This window comes from Mytilus trossulus, chromosome 5 (assembly GCF_036588685.1).
Source record: "Mytilus trossulus isolate FHL-02 chromosome 5, PNRI_Mtr1.1.1.hap1, whole genome shotgun sequence".
In the NCBI taxonomy this organism is placed as follows: domain Eukaryota; kingdom Metazoa; phylum Mollusca; class Bivalvia; order Mytilida; family Mytilidae; genus Mytilus; species Mytilus trossulus.
In genome coordinates, this window is record NC_086377.1 from 46,703,634 (window position 1) to 46,717,696 (window position 14,063).

At 35.5% G+C, this 14,063-nt stretch overlaps 2 protein-coding genes and 1 long non-coding RNA gene across 3 annotated transcripts; 2 read left to right on the forward strand and 1 right to left on the reverse strand.

The window, feature by feature from the left end:
• Positions 1-825: 825 nt before the first annotated feature.
• Positions 826-1,353, forward strand: LOC134719693 (uncharacterized). Its single transcript, XR_010107663.1, has 2 exons — positions 826-935; positions 1,261-1,353. It is a non-coding gene; the product is annotated as an uncharacterized LOC134719693 (long non-coding RNA).
• Positions 1,354-5,229: 3,876 nt separating this feature from the next.
• LOC134718008 (uncharacterized) lies at positions 5,230-7,660 on the forward strand. Its single transcript, XM_063580507.1, has 2 exons — positions 5,230-7,242; positions 7,568-7,660. The coding sequence occupies exon 1, from the start codon at positions 5,230-5,232 to the stop codon at positions 6,457-6,459; it is 1,230 nt and encodes a 409-aa protein (XP_063436577.1). The 3' UTR covers positions 6,460-7,242; positions 7,568-7,660.
• Positions 7,661-9,678: 2,018 nt separating this feature from the next.
• Positions 9,679-12,486, reverse strand: LOC134718009 (mucin-2-like). Its single transcript, XM_063580508.1, has 4 exons — positions 12,234-12,486; positions 11,399-11,782; positions 10,823-11,309; positions 9,679-9,718 (listed from the first exon to the last, which is right to left on the reverse strand). The coding sequence occupies exons 1-4, from the start codon at positions 12,484-12,486 to the stop codon at positions 9,679-9,681; spliced, it is 1,164 nt and encodes a 387-aa protein (XP_063436578.1).
• Between the last annotated feature and the right edge of the window lie 1,577 nt (positions 12,487-14,063).

The window sequence follows — 14,063 nt, forward strand, 5'->3', positions numbered from 1 at the left end:
GTTAAAACAGTGCTGGAATATGAGCACATGCGTTTAAATGAATTAACAGGAGAAATTAAATGTGGTGCCTGTGGAGGAATAGTTTCTAGCATGCTTGAGTTAACTGCACCTGAGTATGTAGTGGAATGAATACTCGCACTTCAGACCACTGATTTGGCAGAATGTGTCTGTGTTGCAAGAACTTGTATTTCAGGTTGGTGAGGTTTTATTACACTTTTATTAAAGTTGTTAGTGCGTTTAAGATGGCCTTTCCTATAATTATGTATACAGAGTTTACTTTTGTATTTTATTTATGTTTTTCTTCAGTGTGTCTTTCGTCATCTTCTTCAAAATTTAGCCTGGTAAAATTGAAGGAATCATCTAAAAAAATAGTATAATAATTTAAATCGATGTTTAATTCTTGCTCATTTACATTTCGCGACTCAAAAATCTGTTCAAATGTCTCTTCTTCTTCTTCATCAATCTTATAAAAAATTGAGTAAGACAGTTGATAAGCGAATCAAAACAGGATAGTAGTATGTATTAAAGTTCCTGGCTGAAGAAAAACAATTTCACCACAATTTTCTTCATGATCTTGTAACAAATACGAAGATAAAAGAAGAATGTAGTCATAAAAATAACATCCTCTTCAATTTCGATATAAATGTTTATAGACTTTGGATGTTGACAAACCCTTGAACAATCAAGACAAATAAGTTTATGAATCTTCGAATCATCAGGGAAAATGTGTGGTATTAGAGTTTCTAAAAGTTCGATATAGTGACGTTTTCTTGCATTTACAGATATTGCCTCATTGGTCTTGTTCTGGCTCCAAATCCAGAATTGTGGTTACCATTTTTGACTCTAATTTTTGAATCATCACTTTACTTCCTGCTTGTTTTGAAAACAACTTGAGATACACTTTACATGTTATTTCCTTACTGTCTCGTAACGTGGTAAGCTTTTTATATCTATAATATTGTCAAATACATTTTATTCTACCCCCGTAAACGTTTTTTATGAGAAATCCCTATCGTAAAGTTAAATTTTTTGATATGACATGTGTATAATTTTCCACGCCAAATTTTAAATCTATGGAACGCCATTCGGGACATTTATGTATAGGTATACATGTATGGCATGCAATTTGGGATACAATTTGTAAATGTGTTATATGTTTTTTGGGTTATTTTCATTGTATTTTTGAGCTGATAAACATGTTGTTTATGCTTTATTGATGTTTTGATCATATTGTAAAGTTGTTTATTTTTTTCCTTTCAGTTTTTACCATACTTCTTATTGGAATGATGTACTACGCACCTATTGGATGTCATTTTCGGTGCTTTATGTGAATAAAGTATTAACATTCTATAATTTGTTGGTTATCTGGTTGTTTACCATAGAAACAGCACAGTAAAAACACGAGATAATGGATTCACAACATGGACATGGTGATAACCCAGATTCAAGAACACGTGTTCTTGCAGATAGTGGACTGGAGCTTTATAATGCTAACATTAGAACTCACTTAAAGAAGATAGAACTTGTTCAAACAGAAGTATGACTTTGCCTTGAAAGATTTTCGACAACAAATTTAGAATACTATGAGACAGTGTTAGAAATTCAAAAAACTTTAAATTTATGTCATTGCAAGTACAGTCTCTATTCAGAGGAGTACTTGAAATATTTAAGGAACACACGTACAGAGGACAGTCTGAGGATAGCTGAAAAACACAGAAAAGAAGATTTAAAGTACAAAGACATTATTGAACGTGCACTTCAGCAAACGAAGGTTTCAGACAGACACGAAACTTCTTCTCAGTTCACGCATAGATCTGGAGCACATTCCAGAGCTTCTTCCAACTCGAGCTCTGTTGCCCTTAGAAAACGTGCAAAAGCAGAAGCAGCTCAAGTCAAATTGGAATTTGCCTTAAAAGAAGCTGAAATGCAAAAACAGAAGGCATATATAGAAGAACAAGAAAAAATATTGAAGGCTAAATCAATTACTAAAAAGGCAGAATTAGCAGCTGAAATAGAACTGCTAAACTATAAGAAGGAAGCCGCCGCCGCTGTCGCCGAGGCAGAGGCTTTGCAACATGAGCAAAGTGCCTTTGGCAGTAAAAAGTCTGATGTTATTCTAGCCAAAACAGCCTTTGATCGCACAAGACAATATGTTGAACAACAGGGTGATCAAGTATTAGCTGCTGATCACAACGTTAACACATTACATAACCGGTTGTAAATCTCGTAGTAGGTGATGCGTGCGACGAATCCCATAATTGGCCAACATTCAAACAAACACCAAAGCCATCACATCCTAAATATGGAGTGCCAAGTGTTATTATAGTAGCCAATGACAATGATAATAACACAAAAACTTTAAATCCGGAAGCACTGACCTTTCAACCTGAAACGGCTGCTATTAATCAAAATGTTACAACCGATATAACTAGATTTCTTATGAAAAAAGATTTGTTGTTATCGAGACTTACACCGTACAATGATAAAGCAGAGATGTACGCAGTATGGAAAGCAAGTTTTAAGAATATAATTGGTGAATTATCAGTCTCAGCTTTGGAAGAGTTGGAGCTTATGGGCAAATGGTTAGGTCCAGAATCCACGAAACATGCAAATAGCATTCGTTCAGAGAACATTAATAATCCGGCGAAAGGACTACAGCGCTTATGGGATAGATTAGATGAACGTTACGGTTCTCCAGAGGCGGTCGAAGCCTCATTAATGGCCAAGTTAAATAGTTTCCCAAAACTGACACAAAAAGATAATAAAAGACTTTATGAGTTGTCAGATATACTATGTGAGATTGAATCAGTCAAGGAAGATTCAAGGTACCAGGCATTATTAGCCTATTTTGACTCGTCATCGGGCGTACTTCCGATTTTGAATAAACTACCGTATAACATTCAGGAGAAATGGACGACACGAGCCTCTCACTATAAAAGAGAAAAACAAGTAACATTTCCACCGTTCACGTTCTTCGTTAAGTTTATCCGAGAACTGAGTCAGATTAAAAATGACCCGAGCTTTGCTTATGATCAGACAATACAAACTAAAAAGGTATTCAACAATGACAAACCGGCATTCAGGACCGCGATTTCAGTCAGGAAAACAGAGATCTCTAGTGACCTTGATTTACAAAAACAGTGTTTAATACATAAAACTGGACACTCACTTAATCAGTGTAGAGCTTTTTAATCAAAACCGTTGCAAGTACGCAAGAAATTCATCAATGACAATAAGATTTGTTATGGTTGCTGTGAGTCCACTAAACATGTTAAGCGAACATGTTCAAACAAAATCAAATGTAGTGAGTGTGGCAGTGATCGTCATCCTGCAGCACTACATTTGAATAGAGAGTTTACTGCAGATCAGAACAATAATGAGTCGATGCAGTCCGTCCACGGCGGGGAGGAACAATCGGTTAATCAAGAGACCGTTGTTGAAGTTATTTGCACTGAAATTTGCGGAAAATATTTTGCTGGAAAGTCCTGTGCAAAAATTTTACCAGTCACTGTTTTTCAACGTGATCAATATGACAATAACAAGAAAGTTTATATTATATTAGACGATCAGAGTAATCGCTCATTAGCATCACCGTTATTTTTCGATACCTTTGGAGTACATGGTACAGCAGAAGAATATACATTGTCTTCTTGTTCAGGTCGAGTAAAAATGTCAGGGCGCAGAACAAGTGGATTCGTAGTTGAGTCGTTGGACAGAAAAGTGCAGTTGGACTTACCGATGCTGATAGAATGAAGTGATCTTCCACACAACAGAGAAGAAATTCCTACGCCTGATATTGCTATCAGACATTCTCACTTGAAAGAAATGGCTCATTATCTATCTCCTCTTGATCCAGACTGTGAAATTATGTTGCTCATAGGTAGAGACATGACAGAAGCGCATCATGTTGTCGATCAAATAATTGGACCTCAAAGTGCTCCGTTTGCGCAAAAGATGCCTCTTGGCTGGGTAGTGATAGGTAACATGTGCTTAGATGGAATACATGCTCCAAATGACGTCAATGCCTACTTGACTCACATTGCACCAGATGGTCGTGCTTCGATTCTTCAACCTTGCCCTTACAATTATGATGTAAATGAGTGTTTTTCTTGCGGTAGTATTAACCTTGGAGTTCATCACAAGAAAAATGGCAATATCACAAGTGCAATATTCGAACGCACTACACAAGATGACAAACCTGGATTATCTATAGAAGATAGACAATTTCTAGAAATAATGCAAGCTAATCTCCAGAAGGACAGTAATGGTAATTGGTGTTCACCTTTGCCTTTTCGCACTCCGAGACGACGTCTTCCGAATAACAGAGCAATTGTTTTGCATCGTGCTAAGTCACTGGAGAAAAGTTTTGATCGTGATCCAGTAAAACAAGAACACATATTTGCATTCATGCAGAAACTTTTTGAGTGTAAACATGCTGAGTTGGCTCCTCCTCTGAAAAGTAATGAAGAGTGCTGGTACTTACCTGTTTTTGGCATCTACCACCCAAAGAAACCGGAGAAAGTAAGATGTGTATTCGACTCATCGGCAAGTTATGATAACGTTTCTTTAAATAGTGTAATGCTCCGTGGACCTGATATGACTAACAACTTAGTTGGTGTTCTTATGCGTTTCACCAGTGACAATACAAGGTAAAATCATACTCCGTAAACTCATGATTGAGTCAGTAAACTGGGATGAGCCGTTAACTGAAGATTTCAGACAAGAATGGGAACAATGGCGAACTTCTTTGACAAGCCTTGAAAATGTAATGATCCGTAGAATGTATACGCCAATATCTGTTCGAGATGCTACAAAGATCGAACTTCACACCTTTTGTGATGCCTCTGAGAAGGCAATTGCGGCAGTGTCCTACTTGAAAGTATTTCATCATGATGGCTCTTCTCATCTGGGCTTTGTGTTAGGCAAAACGAAGTTGGCACCGATAAGCGGTAATACTATACCAAGACTGGAGTTATGCGCTGCTGTTTTGGCTATTGAAATATCTGATTTCATTATTGACAATTTGGACCGGAAGATTGACACAATCCAGTTCTACAGCGACAGTAGAATCGTTCTAGGGTATGTCACCAATCAAACTAGACGATTCTATACGTACGTAGCTAATCGAGTACATCGTATACGGAAAAGCTCTTCTCCAGAACAATGGAACTTTGTATCAACACAAGTTAATCCTGCCGATCAAGCTACCAGAGGTATTTCGTCAGTAGTATGTGGATTCTGGGTCCACATGAATTCATCTCTAAATGTGAACAGCGAACAGCAAGTTCCGAAACTTCATATCCGTTAGTTCAGCCTAGTGATGACAAAGAGTTACGCCCAATTTTAAATGTTCATGTCTCAAAAACATCTGTCAACCTACAATCAGCGCTTGGATCTCACCACTTTGAAAGATTTTCGGAATGGAGCAGATTAGTTCAGTCTATCGCATTCTTACATCGATATGTCCGAAATCGTAAAAGGATAAGTACTGAAGAAAAGAAACCGAATTCTGTTGAACTGTATCAAGAAGCTGAGTTGTTCGTAATAAGATTAGTGCAAAACGAAGTGTACGAAACGGAGATCAGTAATATGGAGCAAAATTTGTGTCTATCTAAGAATAGTAATATTATAGCTTTGAATCCATATCTAGATTCACGTGGAGTTCTGTGCGTTGGTGGAAGATTGAACAAGTCGAATCTTGAAATACATGAGAAAAATCCAACCATTATACCAGGTAAACATTATATAGCCAAGTTACTTATACGCCATTATCATGAAACTGTTTGCCACCAAGGACTCCATTTTACCGAAGGGGCGCTCAGAAAGGCAGGTTTCTTGATAACGGGAGCAAAACGCTTGATACAGTCGTTCATACATCGTTGTGTCACTTGTAGAAAATTGAGGGGTACTTTGGAAATTCAGAAGATGGCGGATCTCCCGTCCGATCGGCTTGAACCTGGGCCACCATTTTGTAATGTTGGCATCGATGCTTTTGGTCCATGGCATGTAGTTACCAGGAAAACCCGTGGTGGTAGCGCACAATCAAAGCGGTGGGCGATATTATTTTCGTGTCTCACAACTCGAGCAGTGCACATTGAAGTTGTGGAAGAAATGTCTTCTTCTGCATTTATTAACGCTCTAAGAAGATTTGTGGCAATTCGTGGAAAAGTAAAGATATTTAGGTCTGACCGAGGGACAAATTTTGTTGGCTCAACCGATCATTTGAAGATTGATACAGTAAACGTGGAGAATGGACCTCTAAGAGACTTTTTATACAAATTTGGAACAGTTTGGATATTCAACCCTCCTCACTCCTCACATGGGGGGAGTGTGGGAGAGGATTATTGGAATTTCTCGGCGTATATTAGACTCTATGCTTTCAACAGTAGATGGGAAAAATCTAACTCACGACGTTCTTGTGACATTCATGGCAGAGGTTTCTGCAATTATAAACAATAGACCGCTTGTTCCGATAACCGCGGACCCTGAATCACCAATGATTTTATCTCCATCGATACTTTTGACACAGAAGACAAGTGATATTGACACAGTTTGTACATTAAATGATTTCAGTGTAAAAGATCTTTACAAAGCTGAATGGAGACGGGTTCAAACATTAGCCAACATATTTTGGACGAGATGGCGTGAAGAATATATTCAGACTCTTCAGGTCAGACGCAAATGGCATCACAAGAAACCGAATCTTCGAAAGGGTGATGTTGTTCTTTTGAGAGACAAAAATGTTTGTAGGAATGAATGGCCAAATGGCGTAGTGGAAGAAGCATTCAGCAGTTCTGACGACATAGTCCGTAAAGTCCGTGTGCGTGTTATCCGGGAAGGAAAACCAGTTGTTTATACACGTCCAGTTACAGAACTTGTACTTTTATTCTCAGAATAGTGATATTATTATGAACATTAAATATGATTGATATTTGTGACATTAGTAAATAGTTTGACACCTTTTTGTCAATAAAGTTTAGTATTGATATTTGGTACTTGAAGTCAGAGACACTAGGTACATTTTCATATTGTCTGATAATGTAAGATTGATATTTTGTTTTTTCAATTTTTATGAGGTAGTGATATTGTAATATATCAGACGGGGAGTGTTCTGGCTCCAAATCCGGAATTGTGGTTACCATTTTTGACTCTTATTTTTGAATCATCACTTTACTTCCTGCTTGTTTTGAAAACAACTTGAGATACACTTTACATGTTATTTCCTTACTGTCTCGTAACGTGGTAAGCTTTTTATATCTATAATATTGTCAAATACATTTTATTCTACCCCCGTAAACGTTTTTTATGAGAAATCCCTATCGTAAAGTTAAATTTTTTGATATGACATGTGTATAATTTTCCACGCCAAATTTTAAATCTATGGAACGCCATTCGGGACATTTATGTATAGGTATACATGTATGGCATGCAATTTGGGATACAATTTGTAAATGTGTTATATGTTTTTTGGGTTATTTTCATTGTATTTTTGAGCTGATAAACATGTTGTTTATGCTTTATTGATGTTTTGATCATATTGTAAAGTTGTTTATTTTTTTCCTTTCAGTTTTTACCATACTTCTTATTGGAATGATGTACTACGCACCTATTGGATGTCATTTTCGGTGCTTTATGTGAATAAAGTATTAACATTCTATAATTTGTTGGTTATCTGGTTGTTTACCCTAGAAACAGCACAGGTCTCTTCATTTTGTTTTCTTTTAGTTCTTGCAAGTATTGCATCTTTTGGGGTGTATTTTCATAAGTTCCTCTTCTGCCTTGAAAAATGAAATTTTGCGAAAATGATGCTTGAAAAAGCACATTTCTCCGATCACCTTCAAACAAGTCATTCTTATAATCAACCCATAAGGTCTATTTCAGTCTTTAGAAATAATAAAATGTGAAGTATCGGCCCATTTTTCTTTAGGGCTCCTCACTTTGTCATTCAGACATATAATGTTGAATGAAGCTGATGTTTGGTGCCAGTATTATTGCTCTACTTCTGTTGTCAGCTTGTCTGAAACTCTTTAACAGCTACCGTTTAAAGTTCCCGGAAATTTAGTGTCACTGTGCTGTTGAATTATTGCAGCTTCAGTTTACAGAATGTGTTAGCGTCATACGATAAAAATCGTGGTGAAAATGTAGCATTGGATATATTAGCGTAAATCGGTAGAGTGTTCCTATCGAATCTTCTAATTTCCTTTAAAAGAGTCACTATTGGGTGCCTTTTAGCTAAATTATTGGCAATACATCTGTCAGTATTGACCTCATCCGTTATATTACCACTATCAAAGCTCTCATTAACTAGGTAATCAAAGTCAAAGTTAATTGGTACGATGTTGACGTTAATCTTTACTGCCTCCACTAGTTGCGTCCACAATGTCCATATCCCATAGTTTGATAGATACTGTTGTGGTTTTTTTTGTAAACACAGTGGTGACTGCGGTACCCATATTTTGACTATAATATTTATTATGTTTGTTCTGTTCACGCTTCGTTGTAAACACAATGGCATTTGATAAAACTGTCATACAAGTGAGAGGTTTAGCGATATGAAACCAAGGTCAATCCACTATTTCCACATTTGAAAATGCTTCTACCAAGTCGGGAATATGACAGTTGTTGTCCATTCGTTTTTATGTGTTTTGTGGGACTCTCCGATTAAAAAATATCCGCGGAGTTTAGTATTTTTTTGTGATTTTACTTGTTTTTGTCAAAATAATATCACTTTTTCACCTTTTAATTTACCGATCCCGTTGACCACATCACTATTTTTTTTAATAATATTGTAAGTTTGTTACTAATGAAGAAAGGACCGGCACTATGCTCAAATCAACAGATGTTTCATAGCATAATAAATTATCAAATACAGCGGTGATGTTATTTTATGGTCACTTTCTATCGTAGCATGACAGTTTCCGATTAACTTCGAGCTATCTGATCCATGTGCGAATACGCGTGTTTGGCCGTGAGATAGTTTTGGTTTATACTTGATTACATCAAATGTTCATTTATCAATAACGTAAATACTATATCCTTTGTCGATTAAAACATTCATATTTGAATTATTAATATTAACGGTAGTTTTGGGTTGTCTTTTTTCTTAATCCGAATAGTTATCCATCATCAAAACATGCTATCATAAACATCATCTTTTCATGATTGTCATCCATTCATGATTGTCATCTTTTCATTATTGTCATCTATTCACGATTGTCATCTATTCGAGATTGGCATCTATTCATGACCATTAACTATTCATGATAGTCATCTATTCACGAGCATCATCTTCTCATGATTGTCATCTATTCATGACTGTCTTCTATTCGTGATTGTCATTAATTTATGAGCATCATCTTTATTGACCCTTAACTAGATAATTTACTAAATGTTTATAATAGATGAAGCATCAAATGAAATAAAATGAATACTGGGATACAGAAATTAATTATTTTTTGTGTGGTGGGTCCTAGGATACAGAAACCCTCAATATCAAAAGTTTTGATATTGCTAAGTGAAATATAAATGAAAGTAAACGCAACGAAATGTCTTTAAAAAACTTAGTCTGAAACAAAACACGCACATAACGTTAAGATGGTAAAGTTCAACCAGTAAAATACGGACTAAAGATAAGTACAAAGGATATTAGTATGATACTCTCCAGATACAGTTGACTGCTTAGTTAACGTCTCGAACCATTAATTTTAACATAAACATTCTGAAAAAATACAACAAGACACAGCAAAAATTGTCCATGTATATTATAAACAAATAGTGGTTGGTGGTTGGATTTTGAAATCCTCAAAATATATAAACGTCTGCCTCAAATTCATCATAGTCTTTCAAACCCATAACGTTTGGCACCTTTTCAAACAGAAGACATGGACTTGACAAGTTCTTGGAATTTATGAGGATGCACAGAACAATATATACTCATAAAAATTAGAAAGGCATCGGACCAAGTTTCGGTGATTGTAGACTTTGTTTGGGGTGAAACTGGATTTATAACTAGTTGTCCTTGCTCAAATGTGACGTCAAGATCAATAACTGAGTTATGCAATAAAAGTGCCAAATCGACATACTCGCCCTTATGATTGTTTTGTCTTAAATTCTAATTAACATGTAAGGTGATGTCATCGTCAAGGCTAGGCGAGTAGGAAGGTGTTTGCATTAACATTAAAATAACGTCATTACCTTGTCGATTTATTACAACTGGGTTCGTTGAAGGAATATTAACAACTGTATCTTGCACTAATGTCACTGTTCTTTTAACTAGGTTTTTTATTACCCATTTGTCTGATTTTCTTAATCATCCTCACCAGACAGTTGATTTATGTAAGAATCTTCTGTCATTTATAACAGTCTCATTTCTGATTTGTTATATAGATACTGTTGCATTGTGCTTTGCATGATTATCTAACCCTGAATCAAGTATGTTTAAGTTATAATAGTTCTGATGAAAAACAAAGTCAATATTATGAAATTTGAAGTTATAAAAATAAATCTTTAAAAGTTAAGTGCTCAAACACTAGTTACTGTTTAAAAATAAACAGGAATGTTTTCTAATATTTCGTCATTTGATTCTTTTTTTATATAATTATTTACTTGCTGCATATCTCTTGGCTTCTGTGAACCTGATTTTAAATTGTTCAATACCTCTAGTTCTATCTATTTTGTGTGAAAAGTATCTTTTGGTCATTTGTTCATTATCAATTCTTGAATCGTATTTGTGTTCTTTTGTACGGGTTGATGTCTTGCTTTCGATTGCCATGTGGCTGACTTTGACTGCGTGTTTTACATCCCCAAACAGTATTGGACATACCTTGTATTCATTATCTCTTGATCAGTGGGTTTCTCTGTTTCTGTTTCATCAGCGACTACGGTTGGTGTTTGTTGATCAGTGGGTGTCTCTGTTTCTGTTTCATCAGTAACTATGGTTGGTGTTTGTTGATCAGTGGGTGTCCCTGTTTCTGTTTCATAAGTAACTACGGTGGTTGTTTGTTGATCAGTGTGTGTCTCTGTTTCTTTTTCATCAGTGACTACGGTTGGTGTTTGTTGATCAGTGGGTGTCCCTGTTTCTGTTTCATAAGTAACTACGGTGGGTGTTTGTTGATCAGTTTGTGTTTCTGTTTCTGTTTCATAAGTAACTACGGTTGGTGTGTGTTGATCATTGGGTGTCCCTGTTTCTGTTTCATAAGTAACTACGGTGGCTGTTTTTTTATCAGTGGGTGTCCCTGTTTCTGTTTCATCAGTGAATACGGTTGGTGTTTGTTGATCAGTTGGTGTCCCTGTTTCTGTTTCATCAGTGACTACGGTTGGTGTTTGTTGATCATTGGGTGTCCCTCTTTTTCTTTCATAAGTAACTACGGTTGGTGGTTTTTTTTTTTTGTATCAGTGCGTGTTTCTGTTTCATCAGCGACTACGGTTGGTGTTTGTTGATCAGTGGGTGTCTCTGTTTCTGTTTCATCAGTAACTACGGTTGGTGTTTGTTGATCAGTTGGTGTCCCTGTTTCTGTTTCATATGTAACTACGGTTGGTGTTTGTTGATCAGTGGGTGTCTCTGTTTCTGTTTCATCTTTAACTACGTTTGGTGTTTGTTTAACAGTGGGTGTCCCTGTTTCTGTTTCATCAGCGACTACGGTTGGTGTTTGTTGATCAGTGGGTGTCTCTGTTCCTGTTTCATCAGTAACTACTGTTGGTGTTTGTTGATCAGTTGGTGTCCATGTTTCTGTTTCATATGTAACTACGGTTGGTGTTTGGTGATCAGTGGGTGTCCCTGTTTCTGTTTCATAAGTAACTACGGTGGGTGTTTGTTGATCAGTGTGTGTTTCTGTTTCTGTTTCTTAAGTAACTACGGTTGGTGTTTGTTGATCATTGGGTGTCCCTGTTTCTGTTTCATAAGTAACTACGGTGGCTGTTTGTTGATCAGTGTGTGTTTCTGTTTCTGTTTCTTAAGTAACTACGGTTGGTGTTTGTTGATCAGTGGGTGTCTCTGTTTCTGTTTCATATGTAACTATGGTTGGTGTTTGTTGATCAGTGGGTGTCCCTGTTTCTGTTTCATATGTAACTACGGTTGGTTGATCAGTCTCTTTCTGTTTCAGTACTTTTACAAAAAAGGTAGAACATTTTGGAATCTTTATACAAAACACACTACTTAGTACGTTATAACTATATAAATGCTTAAAGAAATTTAGAATACAATTATATTTCAAATTTTTATTAATTCCCAATACTCTGTGGCTCCAGATCTAGGATAATCCACTGGCAATTTTCAGCCAACTGAGTCACAACCTTTTGGCTTTGATTGCCAATTGTCCTTTTCTGCAAAAGCCTTAAACTGGCCTTGGCACAAACATTTTTGTAGGCATTGTCAAGTTTGAACTTAAAATCCTTAAATTTACTGGACTGCCAGGATGGTTGATGAGTTATGAACCCATCCTGGCCATTCTCATCTGAAGAGATGTAAGCCGGTTTCATGACTTCCATTATATTTGCCTTCTTGTTCATACCTAGCTCTATTTTGTCTTAAGCACATAGTCTCTGTTTTGCTTTCTGAAAAGAAAAACATTTATGGTTATATTATCATTGTTCAATGTATGTTTTATATCTAATTATTTCTTTAAATTGTAAAAAGCTATTGAATAGTGAGTTTAAATAAAATGGAGAATGGAAATGGGGAATGTGTCAAAGAGACAACAACTCGACCATAGAAAAAAACCACAGCAGAAGGTCACCAACAGGTCTTCAATGTAGCGAGAAATTCCTGAACCTGGAGGCGTCCTTCAGCTGGCCCCTAAACAAATATATACTAGTTCAGTGATAATGAATGCCATACTCATTTCCAAATTGTACACAATGTTTTGATTTTAAGAATTAAGGATTTAAATTTGTTAAACTGAAAATAAGAATTTTTATAACATATGTTTTACAACATTGTGACACTGTTTACACTTGACGACTATAGAATGGATTTGTTATGTTTTATTACACACCAAAACTTCCATATAAGGAGATTTCATCCCAAACAAATTAATCTGATGACAAAACTACAATCATGTTATTCTAATTACCTCCTTTTTCCTTTCATATGCTGCTCTCCTTTTCTCCTCGTCTTCTAATCTGTCTGTCTTTATGGCTGTCTCCTCTTGTCTCTTTGTCAAAAAGTATCTTGACAAGGCACCTTAATAAAAAAATAAGAGAGTATAATTAAAATTAATTTCTAGTTCTTTACAAAAAATATCTTTTAGACCTAAGATTATGGCTGCGACATTTAAATGTCTTAATTAAGTAAAGGAATTTATTGGTGTATTATAAAACTTGACCAATTCACACACAAACACATACAAGTCTGAAGGACTTTAATGATTTGTTTGTGAGTGACTGTGTACAGTTTATACACTAATAAATTTCTTTAAAAAATGGTTTAATCCTTAATATAGTTCTTAAAAATTGAAGATTAGGAATGTATTTTTACACATTCGTAACTTCTATCACACCTTTAAAATCCTTGCACATGAATATATGTGTTGGTTACTGTAACACAAAATATGTACTTTATGAAAATTGCATTCTGATTAAAAAAAAATAATACAAAAACTGAGTGATTATGATTCAAACAAATATTTTTTATTTGTTTATTATTTAACTAAACAATTAATGTGAAGTGAAAATAAATTTTGTAAGTGTACATCTGGAATGTGTCATTATATCACCACTATTTTATGTGGTGCATTATGTTTGAGCGCATTTCCAATACATATGCACGCAAACAATCATTACGTTTTCGCGCAGCCTTACATAACAATTGCACGCATTTATTTGACAGGTAAACTCAGGTAAGCTTTGTCAATAACTCCTTTTTATCTGTAAATGTATTCAATTATTTTAAGTAAAAATACCCTTTCCGTTTCCTTACCTCAGTCACCTACTCACCCACGAGGAGGAAGATGTTGGATACAAGCAGGATAAGTTAGTTGCATTATATTCTATCAATCTGAAAATTTTAATACTCATCACATACTAATGATAAATAAATATATGATTAAAATATATTTTCAAAGTTG